This window comes from Hyperoodon ampullatus, assembly GCF_949752795.1.
Source record: "Hyperoodon ampullatus genome assembly, chromosome: 7".
In the NCBI taxonomy this organism is placed as follows: Eukaryota; Metazoa; Chordata; class Mammalia; order Artiodactyla; family Ziphiidae; genus Hyperoodon; species Hyperoodon ampullatus.
Window position 1 is genome coordinate 85,901,152 of NC_136920.1, and position 19,049 is coordinate 85,920,200.

The window sequence follows — 19,049 nt, forward strand, 5'->3', positions numbered from 1 at the left end:
CGTGTCTACACCACAGGCGGCCCACGGGCCCTCAAGCGCGATGTGAGCTCGCACCAGTTCTACACTCACTGCTTCAGCGATTCTCACCCGCGGAGGGTCGGACTGCAGGGCCGCCAGGTAGTTCTCCAGTGCCACCCGGCGGCGGTCGTTGAGCATGGCCTCCACCCGCGCCAGGTGCGTCTCCACCAGCTGCTGCTTCTCGCTGGCCGCCTCCTTCTCCAGCGCCTTCACCATGGCTTGGAAATGCTAAACCATAAAGCAGGAACCACATCGAGTTCACGCACCTGCGGGCATCTAACGCACACGGCGTCAGACCCCACTCTGTGCCTCTCTGCGCCCAGCGCCCCTGCAAGCAGCACAGAGTCGTGTGGAGCGGGGTGAGGTGGTAGAACACCTCCTCTGACTTCCGTCTGGACACTTACAGGTGACCCTTGAACATCGCAGGGGTTAAGGGCACCGATCCTCTCCGCGGTCCAAGATCCCAGTGTAACTTACAGTCGGGCCTCTGTACACGTGTTTCCGCATCCACGGATTCAGACAACTGCCCATGTGCGGTGCTGTGGCCTTTACCATTGAAAACAATCTGCGTGTAAGGGGACCCACGCAATTCAAACCACTGTGGTTCAAGGGCCGACTGTACTTCCCCATCTAACGAGAGCATGTATGTCTGGGCATGGGACGGGCTCCTCAGCACCTCCCTAACCGAAATCCCTAGCACGCAAGCCCAGGCCTGGCCTCTCTGTGTGCACCGCGAGGAAAGGAAGGCCGTCCTTCCCACACTGCAGCAAGGTGCCCCCAAACCACAGTCCTGTCCTGTGGCAGGTGAGGCCGAGCCATTCACACCAAGTCCTGAAGGGCGAGCTCCCTGCGGGGTGCCTGGCCAGGTCTGCAGGCAGGTTTAAGGCTGCTGAGCTAAAGCTCCCTGCACAGGGTGCACTGGCTGTGTGGAAATTAACATTCGCGGATTTTCTAGGTTACTGATAAAAAAGCAAAGGTGAGCCGATAAAATATCAACATCATGAGAAGAGAGATTTCAGCTAAACATAAACACAAGCTGACTTAAGATGTAACTAGTTTTATGAATCCCAAATCGTCCTGTAAATTCCTGTCAACAACCTCCTCTAGTCAAAGGGAGGCAGCTGCTGTGAGTCTGATTACATTCTTAAATCCAAAGTTAAAGAGAAACTGATAGAGATTTATTTTCTGCCTTTTGACTTTTCAATAAGTCTGCAAAAAAAGAAAAAAAGAAAAAAGAAAAAAAAGCATTCTGTATTGCAGTACTGCCGGAAAACAAGGCACAGCCTACGAAGGAAGATGCCCGAGGACTGCTGCCAGGAAAGCAGAATAAACACAGCCGAGCTAAGGTCACTTCCGGCATGAGTGAGGTGTGCTCTCCTCCGAGCTCTGGTTTCCCTCCACCATAGGTGAGCAATTCTAGAGAACGCCAGTTGGTAGGTGAAAAACAAAGCAGGCCAGTGAAAATGTCCTTGTAACATAAGCGCTCAACCAAAAGGGGGTGTCAAACTCTAACTTGTGGGGACTCTGGCTCCGACCATACTCCAAAGGGTCAGCCTGGGAGCCCCTCTCTAGAGGACACGTCTCACCTGAATGAGAGTCTGCCTCTCTGCTTTGGGGAGGTTCTTGGCTTGAAGTTCAGCCTCTTCCCATTCCTTCTTCACCTGGAACAAAGGTCAAAGCCACTATAACCAGAATCATCTCTGAAACAATTCCCCCATTTTCTAAAAACACTGCCAAGCCCTGAATGTAATGTGGAAAAGCGCACACAGAAATCACATCCCACAAACTCATGAGCTCAGGGTTTGTCCCAGAACTGCTGCCTCAGAAGATGCAGGGCATCAGCTCTTCTACCTGCTTCTCAGAACTGATGTGGATAAAACAGAGAAGCAAGCATTTCCCAGCATACAAGCCCACCACAGGGGACGTGTGGGATTTTAGGTGGTACCCAGACCTAGCAAAAAATTCCCTTTTCAATTTTTTTTCCAACCTTTCCAAGTAAGTCTAGGAGAAAGTTGCCCTCTGGTGCTCTGTTGCTCTGGAACTTATAACTCCTTGAAGGAAAAGAAAGCATCCCTGAAACTACGCAGGCAACAGTAGCTAGCTGGAATGTTTTAACACTGTTCGCTTTGATCCAATATATTTTTCTAGTTACCTTGTTCTAATGGTAAATGATACTAGCTTTCTACTTACAGTATTGATATAAAGTTTCCTTCTTCAAAATAAAAAAATTTAAAAAGCTAGTTCACGGCAAAGAAAAAGCAGCAGAACATGATGTTTACAGGAAGTGCTCCTCGGCAGAGTCTGGGACAGATAAGCACTCAGAGGATAATTCCATCATCATGGAGATAGCGAGGGGGACTAGCTCCGCCCAGAAGGCAGACCTGCTTGCACTCTCACACCTCACCTGTCCTAACCCGGTTAGTGCAACAACCTGGGGAGGTGGCGCCCCTTTGCTTCAACCACGAGCCCCAAGTTAGCTGACGCCTGACAGCACGAAGATAAGGGAGCCCGAGGTTTACCCTGTCCATCCGGTTTCGGTGCCGGATTTCCAGCTGCTCCTTGGCCTTCTGGAAGCGCGCGTGCTCATTGTCATCTGCAGAGGTCTCGAAATACACGTCGACATCATTGGTTGGCAGTGGAGTTGGGGGAACTGAAACAAAGTGACCAGAGGGTTCTCTCCAGGGGTCAGCCCCACGCTGAAGTCGCACGATGCTCAGGGAACAAAGCCTGGCTGGGCCTGCACACGGGACTGGCGTGTCCAGCACTGCACTCAAGGGCAGGGTGCGCCCATCTGCTGGGACTCCACTCCATCTTCCTTACCCAATATCCAGCCACCAGGCCTGTCCGCACTCCCCCCGTACCTTCAGGACCAGTGAGGCATCTATTTAGGACTTCAGGGGCAGAAAAGGAAACCACTTCTATACCTTCCCTCAGTTCTTGAAACCTTAAAACCTAAACAAGAACTACCCTATTGAGAGCATCTGACCAGAGACAGGGCTGAAGTCAGACGTGCAAAGGCACTGCAGGGCTCAGGTCTCCTCTTTTTCTCTGGCTATTTTTAGGTCACAACTCACTTTGGGCAACTGATTCAACTGAATGTTCTTTGCACACAGACTGGGCAGAGAAAGTCCAAACGCTTCAGCTCCAGCTGCTTAGTTTTCAGTTCCACTGGAGGTCTTTCAGCCCCAGCCCCACAGCAGGGGCAATGTATTGGACAAGGGCTTACCATGAATGGGAAGATGCTTTGGGCTTTTCTATCCATGGCACTCATTGGCCCCACCAGGCCACCACCCAGGGAACAAACACTCCGCACTAGTCTAAGTTCCTGAGTTCCAACCAGCCCCAGGCAGACGTGCATCTGCACAAAGGAGCTTATCCTAACCCAGGAAGGATTGAGATGACAGGTCTACCTCTTAAGAAATACCTGTGGAAACTCTCATTACCCCAACTCACTGGGGACTTCCCAGGCCAAGGAGGAATGTCAGGCAACCTGCTCACACAGCTTGCTCCATCGGGACACACTTGAGAGCCAAGGCCAAGTTCAACGAATTTTAATTCAAAAACAAATTCTCCCCGTTTCCAGAACTGCATAATTTTAACACAACATGAGACCAGCTGTGTAACTGATGAGTGTGACCACAAGTAAGTCAGCCACTCCGCAGTCCTTACATCGGGGTGTCTTCATTCACCCTCTTTTACTGAGTTTTAACCCTAGAAACTACGGCTTAAGTCTTGTCAAGAACATCTGCCTCCTACATTTAGTTAAATAGGATCTCAACAGCCAATTTTCAGACTATAACTAAATCAGAATATGTACAGCTAGCTTCAGAAACCACATTCCCCACAATACTCAAAAGCTCAGCCAGGAGAATTTTGAAGCACTGAAGTCCACTGGTGCCAACAAACACGTCGTCATTGGCAGCGCATGTCCACAGCTTAAAGGCTTACGTGTTGGAGACAGAGCCTTTGGTTCATATCCCCGGGCCGGATGAAGGTAATACAAGCGCAAGCTGCCTCCGCCCCACCCCACCCCCACCCCCCCGCCAGAACAAGAGGGCAAAGGGGCAGCAGGTCTGGAGGTTTGGTTCTGAAGACACAATGGGCTCGAACCTCGAACCACATCCCTCTGTGTGCAAGCGACCAGCTCAGGAAGCCGGAAATGCGCAGGCCTCAGTCCCCTTCAAGGAGGGAAGCAAACTTGCCCACAGGAGCAGTGACGCTTCTAGGCTCCGAAGGCCTCCAGCCGGGCCCCAAGCACATGACCTGTCAGGAAGCATGACCTTGCAGGCTTCGCAACTGTTCACGCTCCAGCAATCTGCCAGTCCCCAGTGTCTTACGACACCGTCCACCTGATCCTCTGGGTAAAGACTGCACCTCCATATTCAGCGAGATCTTTAACGACCCAGATTCCTCAGGCTTTGACCCCAAACAGTGTTTTGTTGCCCCTTAGTTTAAGAAGTTTTACAAAGCAGGAAGTATCACAATAATTTCTGTCTCCATCTTTCCTAAATAAAAAAGTTTCTGCCACCAACGTTCCCTAAGGGCTCATTTGTTTTCTCATCTTTTCGATCATTTCAAATAAAAAGTTCACAAAGCAGCAGCTGGAGTGGAAGCACTAAAAGTAAACCATATCATATTAGGATTTAAAAAGTCTTTTGGTTGGGGAAGGAAAGAGGGAACAAGATGGCTTATGAACGAAAAACCGTCAGAAGCTACAGCCAAAAATCTTTAGAGCAAATACCAGGAATGGCAGCACAGCTCATTATTCTAATGAATTCCAGAATCAGGATGAAGAAGGGTCTGCCTAGCCAGAGGGTTTTCCTACACACGGGTCAGAAGTGCTCCAGACGAGAAAGAGGGTCTTAAACAGGAAACGGGGGAACCATGAAGAAAGGCAACCTACCGACATCGAAGTAAACCTGACTCAACTGAACGCTGAATTTCTTTGTGACCAAAGAACACGTAAACTAAAACTCCTGAAGCTCGGCCTGATCCAGCGCTGCCAGAATACTGGGGAAACGGAGTCACTACCACTTGGCTGCAGAGCACGCTCCCTGGAGTGCATATAGCAGATGTTCAATGTTCTCGGCTCCCTGAAGTGTCCTTATTGTCACCTCTTTGGAGAGCGGGTGACCCCCTTAGCTAGTGTGCATCATGGGGGCTCAGCACAGGGTCGCTCAAGACAAGACTGAGAGATAAAAGCCTGGACACAAGATGTGCAGAACTCACGACCCGTCTGCTTGTCCTTCGTGCGTTTCAGCCTCGGACAGAGGAGGGCAGAGCCGCCTTCCCAACCCAACCAACATGGAGGCTCCGGAGGAGCAAGGGCAGGCCCCGGGCTCTCCCCTGTGGCAGGGAGGGAGCGCCACCTCCTCCGCCATCACTGCTGCCATTATCACCGCTGTCACCACCTCCATCACCACTATCACCTCCACCATCACCATCATCACCTCCACCACCTCCACCACCACCATCACCTCCACCATCACCATCACCACCACCATCACCTCCACCATCACCTCCACCACCATCACCTCCTCCACCATCATCACCTCCACCACCACCATCACCTCCACCACCTCCACCATCACCTCCATCACCATCACCTCCATCACCATCACCTCCTCCACCATCATCACCTCCACCACCACCATCACCATCACCTCCACCACCTCCACCATCACCATCACCTCCTCCACCACCACCACCATCACCTCCTCCACCACCACCACCACCACCACCTCCACCTCCACGGGCCCACGGCGAGCACAGGACACGGAAAACTGAGCTGACAACTGCCGACAGGAAAGCAAAGCTAGATCTAGAAAGCACAGAGAGAAGAGCAGACGACCAACAGCGAACACCGAGTGGGCAGGGAGCACCACACAGACGCGGTCACGAGGACACCGGGGGACAGAACGCTGGACGGGATGGAGCTGCAAAGCCAGGGCGGCGGGACTTACTCATCACTTTACACACAGCCATACAATACTCCTCAGACTCAAAATTGTTCCTGTTGCCGCCGCAGCCGCCATATATAAAGCGCACGCACTTCCCCTTGGAGAGGTCGAAGTACCACCGGGGCATCACGGCCCGGCAGGGCCCCGTCAGCGCCTCCTGGGAGCAGACAGCTGTGTGGAAACGGTCAGAATGTCAGCAGGGTCCGGGCAGCAGCTCCAAAGGTTCACAAAGCTACAGGCCAGCAAGGGGAGAAGGACCAGGCGACGCTTAACGTCAGCGAAGGCCAAGATGGGGCAGCACCTGGCGCCCAGGCCAACGAAGTTGCCAACTCCTGCCAGCCAACCCTGAGGGTGTGGTCGTTTTCCTTCCTGATGCAAGAGAGACCCTTAGGCCCTGAGAATATGGACTGGTGCTTTCTGCACTGTCCAGAGTCTAGAGCGGGGCAGGGCTGACACGGAGGAGCCTCACGTTTCTAATCTGTGAAGTGGGGACAGCTGCCTGGCTTGGCCGTCTCAGGGGTGTCAAGGGCAGAAGGAGACAGTGCAGGTGCAGAGGCTGTTTCAGTGGCGGTAACCATCGTAAACACTACTTAGGCCCCTGGAAAGGACCAGTGTACGTTTTATGCTCTCCAGGGTGAATCACAAACTTCTAGACTCATTAAGTCACCTGCTCCTGGTTGAACCCTGAATAATTCTTCAGATCTTAATTGGTTTCGAATATACTATCAGCAGGAGGCTGCACATAAAATGGTCTAGAACTGTCACGACTTTTTTTTTTTTTTTTTAAATGGTGAAATGAAAACTCTGCTGGCCCTGATCCCTTACCAGTAGGTCATCAAATTCCACCCTCCCAGCTGCAAACCTCTTTCTGATGGACAAACAGTGCAGCCTACAGATGGGAACACACTCAGGAAAGGAACCAAGGCAGTGACTTCCACTCCACAAGGTCGGGGCTTTAGCAGTTACTGAGGAAGGGGATCCCCCTCAGGAGAGAACATTTCCGGCTGAATGTGGAAGAATCCTGCCCGAGGGCAGACCACAGTGGTCTCTCTGATTCTCTAGTTCAGTCCTTACAATGCAAAGCTTAGTTTCCTGATTAAAATCTGTCAACTGCCAGACCCTGCAGTGCCCAGAGCTGACCTCACCTTCGGGGCATGAAGCCACCCTCCTGTGACTTACCTGTGAGGAAAGCAGTCTCTAGGCAAATTAAAGAATATTAACAAATTCTAAGTAAATAACTGCCAGGTGGATTTTACAGCCGCGGCGGCTCTCCGTGGGGTTACCTCTGACACCGTGCGAGACCTCCTTCTCTGCAGCGGTCCCATCGCTGCTGGGCTCGGTCGGGCTCTCCTCGTTGCGGTCGTCTCCCTTGAAGGTGTTGTAGTAGTAATTGCGATCTTCCACCACTTCCTCCTCATCCTCGTCCACAGCTGCTTCTGTGAAGTCTTCCAAATCTGCTTCGGTAGGAAATTCACTAAAGGTCACAATAAAAAAGGAAGGTTAATACCAGTTGCTATGCACAGAGCACAACAATGAGTCCCTTCCCTGTTCTGAAACACAAAGACAGAGGCAGGAAATAAGCTCAGCCCATGGCGAGCTGTGCCGCTAAAGCCCTCAGCCCGGCCACCTCGGCAGAAGGGGACCGCCAGGCAGCAGGGACTGGGCTAACCTGCAGAAAGGCACGTGGCCGGGATGACACGCAGCTGAAGGCCACTGGCGTGCCTGGGCTCAGCCACGGCCCAAGTGAGATGTGCTGGCCCAGCTCTGGCAGGAACGGGCAATGCCCGCTTCACCCGGAAGCCAGGGACCAGCAGCCAGGGCCATCCGCAGGCTCCGGACAGGAGGTTACCTTTTATAAATATCGTAGTCCTCCTCTTCATCCTCCTCTTCATCCTCTTCTTCATCCTCCTCTTCATCCTCCTCCTCCTCCTCTTCTTTTGACACAGCAGATTCAACAATCTTTGTCTGAGGGCAGCACACATACTCGGTGCCGTGGAACTGGTCCACCCCACAGGGGAGCAGCATGCCATAGCTGTACAAGGTCATTCCCTGAGTCAGGCAGGCCTGAGGGAAACCCACAGACCAACATCAGAACACAGCAAGTGTGGTCAAAGACCCCCGATCCCTAGCTTTATCCAAAAGAAACCCTTACCAAATCACAACGTTACCCTTTCTCACGGACACATAAATTTTTGGCCAAAAAGTTGCGACCCTACTATTTTAAGAGTTACAAATTTTGCTTAATTTGCAATGGGGAAACATCATCTGGGCTAAAACCAATGAAAGCCCAAAGTTGGAATAAAATTAAGGAAAGAAGGTTTCTTTTAGTAATTATCGACTCTGGTTAATGGTGGTCAATGGTAACATACACTCCTAATTGGTGAGGAATTCAGAATTACTTCAGAACTAGACAAAAGAAAGGCAACTGGCTGGAAAACCAACTTAACTCAGAGGACAAGCTAAGAAAGGGTCATTCTCCCCACGGGCAGAATGAAATGATATCTAAACCTGTCAGCATGCTTGTCCAGACACAGATTTTCTATAACTGGCTATTCCCACACAGGCCTTAGGGTTTGGGTGGCCTTGCTGGGGGCCCTGCCGACAGAATCCTTACTTAATGACCTTTTTCATGTCCTTGACTTCAGGGGCTGAACTGTTAATACTGTACTTCCTTACAAAAATATCTGTTCTTCTCCCAAATAGTTTTAATTTAAAAGATACAAGTAATTGTAAACTTTGATGAGATAAAGAGAGAGAAAATTAATTTAAAATTATGGTAAGGTGTCGAGAAAAAATACTACTTTCCTAAAAAACAACCCTCGACTTTTTCCATCCACTCCTTTACCTCTTTGACCACAGTGTGCCAGTGCTGGTGATTCTCGCACACTTCCATCCGCTCCTTGTGGAAAAACTGGCACTTCTCTGGAACTAGCAGAACATCACTTACAAACTCGCCCACTGGAAAAGAGAAGCTTTGTCAGAAGCAAATCTGATCATGATTCAAGGTGAAAACAACCCTGACTGAAGGTTACCGTGACGGTCACACAGACACGTGCAGACAGGAGCAGTCTCTAATGCATATAAGCTGATGTGCACCTCATCTTCCAAAGTCAACTGGACGTTTCAGCTCCAGGCCAGCAGCCACAAGAGCTCAACACTCTGTTACAACCGCAAAGCCCAGGACTTCCTCACTCCTTCCTGACCTCAATCCCTTAACTTCTAGTGCAGGGCTACAGCACCCTACGGGGGAAACGGGAAGAGAACTCCCATGCGTGACCTCAAACACACACAGCTACTCCCCACCACCTCTGGCTTCACATGGACAACATTCCTAGCCTCTTACTTCTATTTCTGCCTACATCAGTTCTAATAACAAAACGCCCAGGAAACTAAGACTGGGTGTTCTCCTAAAGAACAGGTGAATCTTACTTTAGCCCTTTGTGGACCTACAGATACCTAGCTCTAAGACAAACCACCACTGCGATAACTGATCCAGGTACAAATCATCAGTGGAGAGTTAATTATGAAGGGGAAGACGTGTCTTTGCAGTGGGAAGGGCTGGCGGACACTACTTTAACTGGGCGAGCAATAACGGACAAGCTGGCTTCAGTGATGCTCTGAGAACAGATCACCTACACAGTCTTTCTGCCAAAATATGTCATTTGACTCTAATCATACAAAACAATATGACAAACTCAAATTCAGAGATAGTGCTAAACACACGACCTAGACTCTTAAAAGATATTATTGTCATAAAATATTCAGGGGCCTCCCTGTGATCCAGTGGTTAAGACTCTTGCACTTCCAGTGCAGGGGGCACGGGTTCAATCTCTAGTCAGGGATCTAAGATCCTGCATGCCGCCAAAAAAATAAAGTAATATCAAATAAAATAAATAAAAGATTCAAAAGAAAAAGCTGCGGAAGTGCCTAGATTAAATATAATGTATGATCCTTTTTAAAAGGAAGCTGTAAAGGACATTATTTGAACATTTAGGACAATTGTCCCATGTGTGATCGCTGTATCACAGTCATACAGGAGAATGTCCTTGCTCTTAAGAAAAACAAGCTGAAAACTACTTGGAGGTGAACTATCTTAATGTCCCAACTCACTTTCAAATGGCCTAACAATGAAAAGTAAGTAAGACACACACAGTGAGATGGATAAGGCAAAACTGGGAAACCTAGGTAACAGGTATAGAGTATTCACTACTGCATTTTTTATAGCTCTGAAACCTTTCAAAAATAAAAAGCTGGGGGAAAAATACACATAGCTGCTTAGAAAATAGAGTCCTTATCTCTTAGAAATATATGCTGAAGTATTTACAGGAAAAAAAAATGGAATCTGTGATTTGTTTCCAAATAACGAGGGGTAGGTCGGATTGGCCACAGACGGTGAGTGGCTCATGAACTGTTCGTTACACAGCACGTGAGGGTTAATGCGATTATCTTCTCTGTGTTTGGATATGTTTGTAACTTCCATAATAAAAAGCTAAAAATGTAATCACTGGCTCATCACCCAGAGAACCTGGTTCAATAGGTCTAATTTGGGACTCAGTGATCTGCACTGAACAAGCATCCCAGGCGCTTCTGATGCATCACCAACATGCTCTACCAAGGGTCCGAGTGCAAGAAAACCAAGGTGGTACTTAGCTCAGGAGAGACGCAATAGGTAGGGGAGGGAAAAGGAAACAGGCAGGCTAACCTCTGAGGTTTAAAAAAAAAAAAAAGAAAAAGGAAAAATCTAATAAGAAAGTAATCTGGCCTAAGAAAGGTCTTAGGGGGAATTCCCTGGCAGTCCAGTGGTTAGGACTCGGGGCTTTCACTGCCGGGGCCTGGGTTCAATCCCTGGTCGGGGAACTAAGATCCCCCAAGCCAAGTGGCACGGTGGCCAAAAAAAAAAAAAAAGGTCTTAAGACTTGAACTAGCGGGAAGTCTATATGCAGACCCGCTCCCCAGCCTCATCACAGCTCAGGCCTCGGTCTCTGGGCCTGAGAAGTCTGTCCTTCCGCTGCCCATGTGGAGGCAAAGGGCAGCCCCTGATCTGCTGTGAAGGGGAGATGTGCTCCCGCCATCACAGGCAGCCACCACACATCAAAACAGCCTTCCGCAGGGCAGTGAGGTTTCACTCTGCCATTAGCACAGGGGCTTTGGGGACCAGATAGCTCAATTTGACACTAATGCAGGAGCACAATGGTTAGTTAGACACGGTGCTGCCCTCGAGGGCCCCAAAGGCTCTGGGGAGATAGAAACAAGCTTTACTCATCAACCAGGCTTAAAATCGAAGCTTAAAAAGCAAAGCCCAGGGGTAAACTATGATTCGCCTCCATCAGGAGAAGCAACCCGATACTCAGTCTAACTAGAAATCACTGAAATTCTGACAGCCAACCACCAGCTCACACCGTTGATGGTGACTGTATGGACTAAGCAATCTTTATATATATATATTTTTTTGTTTTTGTTTTGTCTGCACCTCCTGGCTTAAGGGATCTCAGTTCCCCAACCAGGGATTGAACCCGGGCCTCGGCAGTGAAAGCCCATAATCTTAACCACTAGGCCACCAGGGAACTCCCTACGTTTGTTAATTTATGACAAAAAAAGCAACAAAAGAGTACACTTAAGAGGCAGTGTGTACAGGGCTAAATGCCAGTGTTTAATCTCAGCACCACTGCTACTAGCAGAGAGGTCTTGGGCGAGTTACTCAAACTTTCTGTGCCTCAGTTTCTTTATCTTGCTGCTGTGAGGCCAGATGTAATATGTACAACACGGGAAAAGCTTAGAGCAGAATCTGGTACACAGTAAGCACTGAGAATTATTTAAGTATTAACTCTAATTACTGATGTTAATGCTGTTAGTTTCAAGTCCCAAGTAACTAGTTTTATACTTAACTATACAACCACAGTTATCAAGAAATCTACAGTTAGGCAACAATTCATATCCTTTAATTTGTAAAACCTCAATTTTATATGTACAACTGCAACATCAGAGAAAAAGTTTAGACAGCAATTTCACTACTATATATATTCTATAGAAACAATAACCAAACTGGGTTTTAAAAATATAGTGGAGTACGACATATCATTTCATCTTAGTTAAAAATGCATTAACTAAATCTGCTTATATTACACCTTAGATAAACCCTAAAATGATATAAAGTAAAAAAGCAAGTTATAAAAGGTCAAGTGCAGTATGACACCATTAATGTCAGTTTTAAAACACAAAAACAAATTGTTTATAGATACATTCGTATGTAGCAAAAGTATAAAAACAGGCATGGGAATGATACACTCTGACAGTGGGGTAGCAGTGACCTCCAAGGGTAGGGAGGGAGGGAGGGAAGAGATGTAAGGATGGGACTCTGGGACATTTAATCCCTTAATTAAAACATAAGATGGAGATTAAGCAAATATGGCAAGCCCGCACGCAGCAGCAACAAAGATCCAACGCAGCCCCCCACCCAAAAAAAGCAAATATGGCAAAACGGGGAAGAACTTAAATCAGGACAGTGAGTACATGAGTGACCATCATATTATGTTTTATCTTTTCAGTATGCTTGAAATATCTCAAAATGAAATTAAGTTTAAATTTTTTTAAATTTTAATGCAAGAAATTTAATAATTAACTCCATGCTAAACTGTAAGATTAAACGCCATCAATCTTCTGCTATGGAATCATGATTAATTGATCTGTCTGACCTCTGAAAACCAGAAAAGAACTAATGCCACTGATTTAAAACAGAATAGCACTCCTTGATTCAACAATTCCAATTCTAAAACCGTACTCTTAGGAAGTAATTAAGAAAGTGAACAAAGATATTCATTACAGAATTGTTAATATCAAAAAGCCGGAACCAGGGCTTCCCTGGTGGCACAGTGGTTAAGAATCCATCTGCCAATGCAGTGGACATGGATTCGAGCCCTGGCCCAGGAAGATCCCACATGCCGTGGAGCAACTAAGCCTGTGCGCTACAACTACTGAGCCTGCGCTCTAGAGCCCGCGAACCACAACTACTGAAGCCTGTGCGTCTAGAGCCCATGCTCCGCAATAAGAGAAGCCACCACAATGAGAAGCCCACTCGCCACAACTAGAGAAAGGCTGCTTGCAGCAACGAAGACTCAACACAGCCAAAAATAAAATAAATAAATTTATTTAAAAAAAAACAAAACCAAAAAACGGAACCAACCTAAATGTTCCTCAATAGGGAATTAGTTAAATAATGGTACTTGATGGAATACCATGGGGTTATAAGAAACATGGTTAAATATCTGTATATAACATGGAAACATTTCCATTTCCATGACGGTTTAACAATTTTAACAATCATTAAACAAATAAGCAAAGGAATAAACACACCCGATATCCCTAACCTCTCCTTAAGCCTGGTTAACTCCTTAAGGCTAAATTTGTCTAAAAAGACAGACTCAAAAGATGTATGCATCCCTAAGAGTGGTACATAATAGATGTTCAATAAATGTTAACTTTTTTAAAAAGCACTAAACAGGAAAGCATATTTAGCATGATCCAATTTCGGAAAAAAAAAAAAAGCATTTAAAAGCACACATATTACCATGTGTATCCAAAGAAAAAAAGTCTTGTCTATACACCAAAATGTTAATATGGTTAATGGAGTGCAGAAACTGGAAAGGATTGTTTTTGCTTTCCTTCTTCCCAATTTCTTTCATTTAAAACAAAAACAAAAACTTTTTAAACACGTAAATTAAAAGAGGAACACATTTCAATCCCAGCATCAGTTCTGTCATTTCACTGCTACTTTTTGCCTTTGATACAAATAATTATCAGAAACTTCTAGGAAAAAGACTGACGTAAGCAAATCAGTATTACTCTGTTTTACAGAAAAACACTGAAGATGGTTTGGTCTCACTTTAAAAGTTTATCTAAGGTTGTTACAATTCTCAGTTTAACCCGCTGGAGTACAATAGACAGTGCCCACAATTCCCTAAGTCACTGGAAACCTATATTGTTTTTGCTATTCAAGGCAATAAGTTGGTCAATGAACACGGCAATTTAGCAAAATCTAAACTATAGGCTTTCATTTAAGCTGCATTTATGATTTATCTTCAGTCTCCACTCATTCCCTGTGATACTATTTTTCTTTCATACCACCTCCCACCAGCAGGGCCATGGCAGCCATCAGGTCCTTAGAGCTTTTTCAGAGTTGATAAAATTCCTTTCAAAGTAACAAAGGCTGCTCACCCACTTGGGGAAGCCCCTCGATACCAACACTCATATGTATAAATAAACCTACTGCAAAAGTACTCTGCGGTTGGGACTTCCCTGGCGGTCCAGTGGTTAGGACTCTGTGCTCTCACTGCCGAGGGCCCAGGTTCCATCCATGGTCGGGGAAATAAAATCCCACAAGCCGTACAGTGCAGCCAAAAAAAAAAGTACTCTCTGGTTGCAAACAGGAAGACCATGTCATATACGGGGCCCTTGGAAGCTGTAAGCAGCGGGGAGAAAGCCTGCTGTAATTATAGAAAACCAAGAAAATTAACCTGACCATACAATGTGAGTTTTTGAGAGGTCTGGTAGCCACCCTTAGCAGATGTCTTGGAGGTAAACAGGGCTCTGAAAAGTTAAAGAGCCTGAACAATCGTCATGAACAGAAACATACACCTTGCACAAGGTCCACAGTGGGAACAGGGTGAACTGCTGACGGGCTGTCAGGAATTCAAAGGCAGAAGATGACTTGCGGACAGACACCTGCAGTGGACAAGTAAGCTCCAAGCTCACTCTGGACCCCGCCTCAAAGCTTCTGAGAACAAGACCCTTCCTGGCAGTCTTCACCACAGTAATACTCCCATCCAAATCTCCTTCCAGAAATCACCAACAACAGAAACAGTCATGGGCTCACAAAGCTCTCTTCTTTTGATGCAGGAGCCAGTCTATATATAAATGTCAGAGACGACTAACTCCTTCCCCCCAAATACCAGCAGCTTTGCTTCTTCACAGTTCACCAACTCTATCCCACTCAGATCATCCTAATTATTTAGATAAAATCTTATGGATAACAGGCAATTCGTAATAACGTAAGATATAAGATTCATTTTGAGAGGCAAGGTTGAAGTATAACTTCTCACCAAATATACTGAATATCAGTGAAAAGAGTCACACTGGTGGGTGGTCAAGCACGCTCTCAAAATAGGGCAGAACTGAGTGACAGGTGCACAGATGTCTACAGACAGCGAGACACCAGGCCTGATGCCAACACTACCCGTTACCTAAATTCATTCTCAAACAGCCTTCAAGAGTGCTAATCAAGACATGTCCTTGGGCTTCCCTGGTGGCGCAGTGGTTGAGAGTCCGCCTGCCGGTGCAGGGGACACGGGTTCATGTCCTGGTCCGGGAGGATCCCACATGCCGCGGAGCGGCTGGGCCCGTGAGCCATGGCCGCTGAGCCTGTGCGTCCGGAGCCTGTGCTCCGCAATGGGAGAGGCCACAACAGTGAGAGGCCCGCGTACCGCAAAAAAAAAAAAAAAAAAAAGACATGTCCTTCCCCTAAAGCTAGCAAAACAAATGGCAAACAAAAAACAGTGTCTGAGAACATCCATAACACCCCTGGAACAACCAAACCAATTAATATGGGTACCCGACCAATTAGATATAGCCTGTTTTCCCATCTCCTTGCCCTTTGGCCTGCCTGTGCTTTGGGTTTGCTGGGCAGTAATATCTTAAAGGGGGTTTCAGGGCTGAAGCTAATCACACTATGACCATCTCTTTACTGCAACACGTGGTATTCACCTTAACATGTATAAAAGGACTCACTGTGGTTATTTCTGGTGAATAAAATATATAGGATGCTTGCTTTTTACTGGATTAATTTTTAGTAGTTTGTATGTTAAAAGAATTGTGTATGGTTGTGTAACTCAGTGAATATACTATAAACCATTCAACAGTATGCTTTAAAATGGATGAATTATAGTATGTGAAATATATCTCAACAAATCTGTTTTTAAAAAGCAGAGAGACTGATTACTTACAGGGAATATTGAGCAAATAAATAAATATACTGAGGATAATGGAATTGGAGGTATCAATATGAGCTCACTGCTTTTAATATCCACACGTATAGAAATATAGATTTATATGTGCATGAATATGTGTATATAAATATATTTCATAGGTCTGTCTGCTGAGTGGGCCTAGAAGCAATAACAGCATAATAGCAGTAAGCACACCTAATACCCAGATTTTGGTTTCTAAATACCATTCCCCACTAAATCAAACCATTTCTTCTTGGAGAAATGGCTGACTCCAGGGGTAGGGTAGGGAACACAGGATGAGCCTGGAGCATCTTTCTGTACCAGAAAGTAAGGAAGCTTTCAAAGAATAATAGGGACATAGCAAAAAGACACAGGAGTCAGCATGAAGGGGGTCCCACTGGACAAATCTGGACAGTGAGTCCATAATGAAATGAATGAATGAATGCAGACACCATCTTAGCCAGGTGATAAAAGTTATCACCGGTCATGAAACAAAGTGACATCATGCAATTCCTAAGATGATTCAGAGAGAAGAACACTTCTGTGACAGTGCCCTCAAAAACACACAAATCAAAAGGATCCTAAGACAGACCCAAATTGCATTCTACAAAGTCACTGGCCTGTACTCTAAAAACCAAAGTTAAGAAAGACAAGGAAAGACTACAGAGAGAACTAAATGCAACATTGAAACAATGAATTAGATCCTGGTGTTGTTGGAACAACAGGTGAAACTTGAACAGGGTCTGTAGATTAGATGTTATATCAATGATAATTTCCTGATTTTGACGGCTATACTATAGTTATATAGCAGAATGTCCTTGTTTATAAAAAAATATACACGGAAGTATTAAGGGATAAAAGGATACCATGCCTGCAACTTAAATGATTTAAAAAAACACAAAACCTGCGGGGAGATACAAGTGGTAAGATTAATTTTACCATATTAGTCAAATGTTAACAGTTGGAAAATCTGAAATCTGAGGAAAGGATTTAATGGAAGCTCTTTGTACTATTTTTGCAACCATTCTGTAAACTTGAAATTATTTTAAAACTGTTTTTTTTTTTTTTTCCTATTTTTGGCCATGCCGCATGGCATGCAGGATCTTAGTTTCCTGACCAGGGATCGAACCCACGCCCACTGCAATGGAAGCACGGCAACTTAGCCACCAGACCGCCAGGGAAGTCCCATATTATTTTTAAGTTAAAAAGGCAAAAGTAACCCTGAAAGACTAGAACCAAAAGGCTTTCTAAGGAGCCTATGGTAAAAAGAAAGTGGTGCTGATAATTAACCAGTGCCTGGGGACTCTAAAGGGGTGGGGACGGGGACAGAGAGACATTACAATCTTCTGCTTCTCAAATGATGACAAGGAATTGGCAGTACTTTTTTCCTAACCTCCCGTAAACTCCAGTCACCTGGTCCCCTACTAGCTTAGGCTCAGGCAACTGTTTTATTTATTTAAAAATACCAACAGGTAGCTCTCCTTCCTGGTAAAGAAGTTGTCCAAATGGATGCTGCTGTAAACACAATAACTGTCTGAATTTAGTAACACTGAAGACTGTATTATGCATTATTCAGTGACCACAATGCAAAGAAGGTATTGAATGGTTTATGGTCAAATTGTTTTATGCATCTAGTTAAGGACAATAGCATGCATCGTCTGGTTCTCTGGCACTGAAAAACTCCAACTGTAACATTTAGAAAAGAACATTTTCGCTGTGCAACAGCTGTGGTAGTGGTCTTGTAGTCAACAGACAGCATCCTAGTTCCAGGCACCGTCTTGACTGCGGGGACAGAGAAGACTAAAGCCGTGTCCTTCCTCCCAAGGTGCTCAGAGTGTAGCTGGAGAAAGACACATCAACAGACCGGCATCGTGCAGGGTGATGGGGCACCGGCGGCAACAAAGAGGAGCTGAGAAACCCGGACCTCAAGACAGAAATTAGAGCAGCAGGAAAGGCTTCCTTTAAAGGAGGTGTCCCTGAGATGAGTGTGAAAAGGAGAACTCGCCAAGCAAAGTGAGTACATAAAGTCACTCCAGTGGGAGCTGGACTGCACGTGGCAGGAGCCACGAGGTGGACGTGCTGTGGTGGGAGCATGGAGCAGGGGTGGGGAGGACGGGGCAGGGGCCGGGAGGACGGAGAAGGGGAGGGGAGCAGGGGCGGGGAGGACGGGGCGGGGGCAGGGAGCACGGAGCAGAGCTAAGCAAGGGCCACACCATGCAGTTTCCAAACTGTGCTAAGGGCGCTTACACCTGGTCTTTTAGGTGAAGAAGAGCTACTGAAGGGTTTTATGTGCAGGACAGACAGTTCAGTCTTCATTTTGGATCAGGGAGGGCAATGGACTGAACAGAACTGAGAAACGTGCAGAAGTGGTTCTCACAGACCAGGCAGGAAATGATAAAAGACTGAGCTAGAGCAGGGGACTCGGACGGACCAGCCGGAGGTTCCCAAAGTTTCCCCAGTCATGGTACTCTGGGTGTCCCAGGAATTTTTTCACAGCACCCCCCAGGCCAAAAGGGTGCTGAAAAATTAAGTAGTCAGGGTGGCGACAACTTAGTAAAAAGCACCTGTGTCTGACACCTTGTGCCTGCTGGGCACTGCACAACTTCTCCCGCACGGCAGTAAACTCAGCACCATCACCCCCATTTCTTCAGCAATTCCGGTGCAATGTTGGCTTTTCCTCACAGAAACCACTAAGAAGCAGCCCCACAAAGACATGAGGTCATCGAAAGGAACGGGATGAGCTGATGCTGAAACTGTGAACGCCTCCAGCTAGTTCACAATGTCTGACATTGCTTTCCTTGAAAATCAAAAATATCCCCAGTGCCCTGGGGTGCCTCTGTGCACAGTTTGGGAACCATGGTTATAAGCCATACTTAAGAGGTAAAAATCAGGCTGCCCTGAGAACTGGCTGGGTGTGGGGAGATACAGGTCTCTCAGATCTCCAGCTCAGAGTCCTGGGTGGGTAGTGGAGCCAACAAGTGACAAAGAACATGGAGGATGGGAAAGACCAGGCCACAAAGCCTCTGGTAATGACAGTGCAAAAGGAAGAAAATGATTGCTAGGTACTATCTAT

General features: G+C 46.6%; 1 protein-coding gene across 28 annotated transcripts in view; it reads right to left on the reverse strand.

The window, feature by feature from the left end:
- Nucleotides 1-19,049, reverse strand: part of APLP2 (amyloid beta precursor like protein 2) — a gene marked incomplete at its 5' end in the record, with an annotated part of 68,630 nt that overhangs the window by 12,711 nt on the left and 36,870 nt on the right. For 8 of the 28 annotated variants that reach the window (XM_079708270.1, XM_079708260.1, XM_079708257.1 and 5 more), the window contains 7 exons: nucleotides 88-246; nucleotides 1,605-1,679; nucleotides 2,538-2,668; nucleotides 5,982-6,149; nucleotides 7,262-7,452; nucleotides 7,828-8,042; nucleotides 8,824-8,936. In XM_079708270.1, coding sequence (XP_079564396.1) covers nucleotides 88-246; nucleotides 1,605-1,679; nucleotides 2,538-2,668; nucleotides 5,982-6,149; nucleotides 7,262-7,452; nucleotides 7,828-8,042; nucleotides 8,824-8,936 — 1,052 coding nt within the window. The remainder of the gene's footprint in view (nucleotides 1-87; nucleotides 247-1,604; nucleotides 1,680-2,537; nucleotides 2,669-5,981; nucleotides 6,150-7,261; nucleotides 7,453-7,827; nucleotides 8,043-8,823; nucleotides 8,937-19,049) is intronic. The other 20 variants (XM_079708266.1, XM_079708263.1, XM_079708262.1 and 17 more) reach the window with 8 other exon arrangements.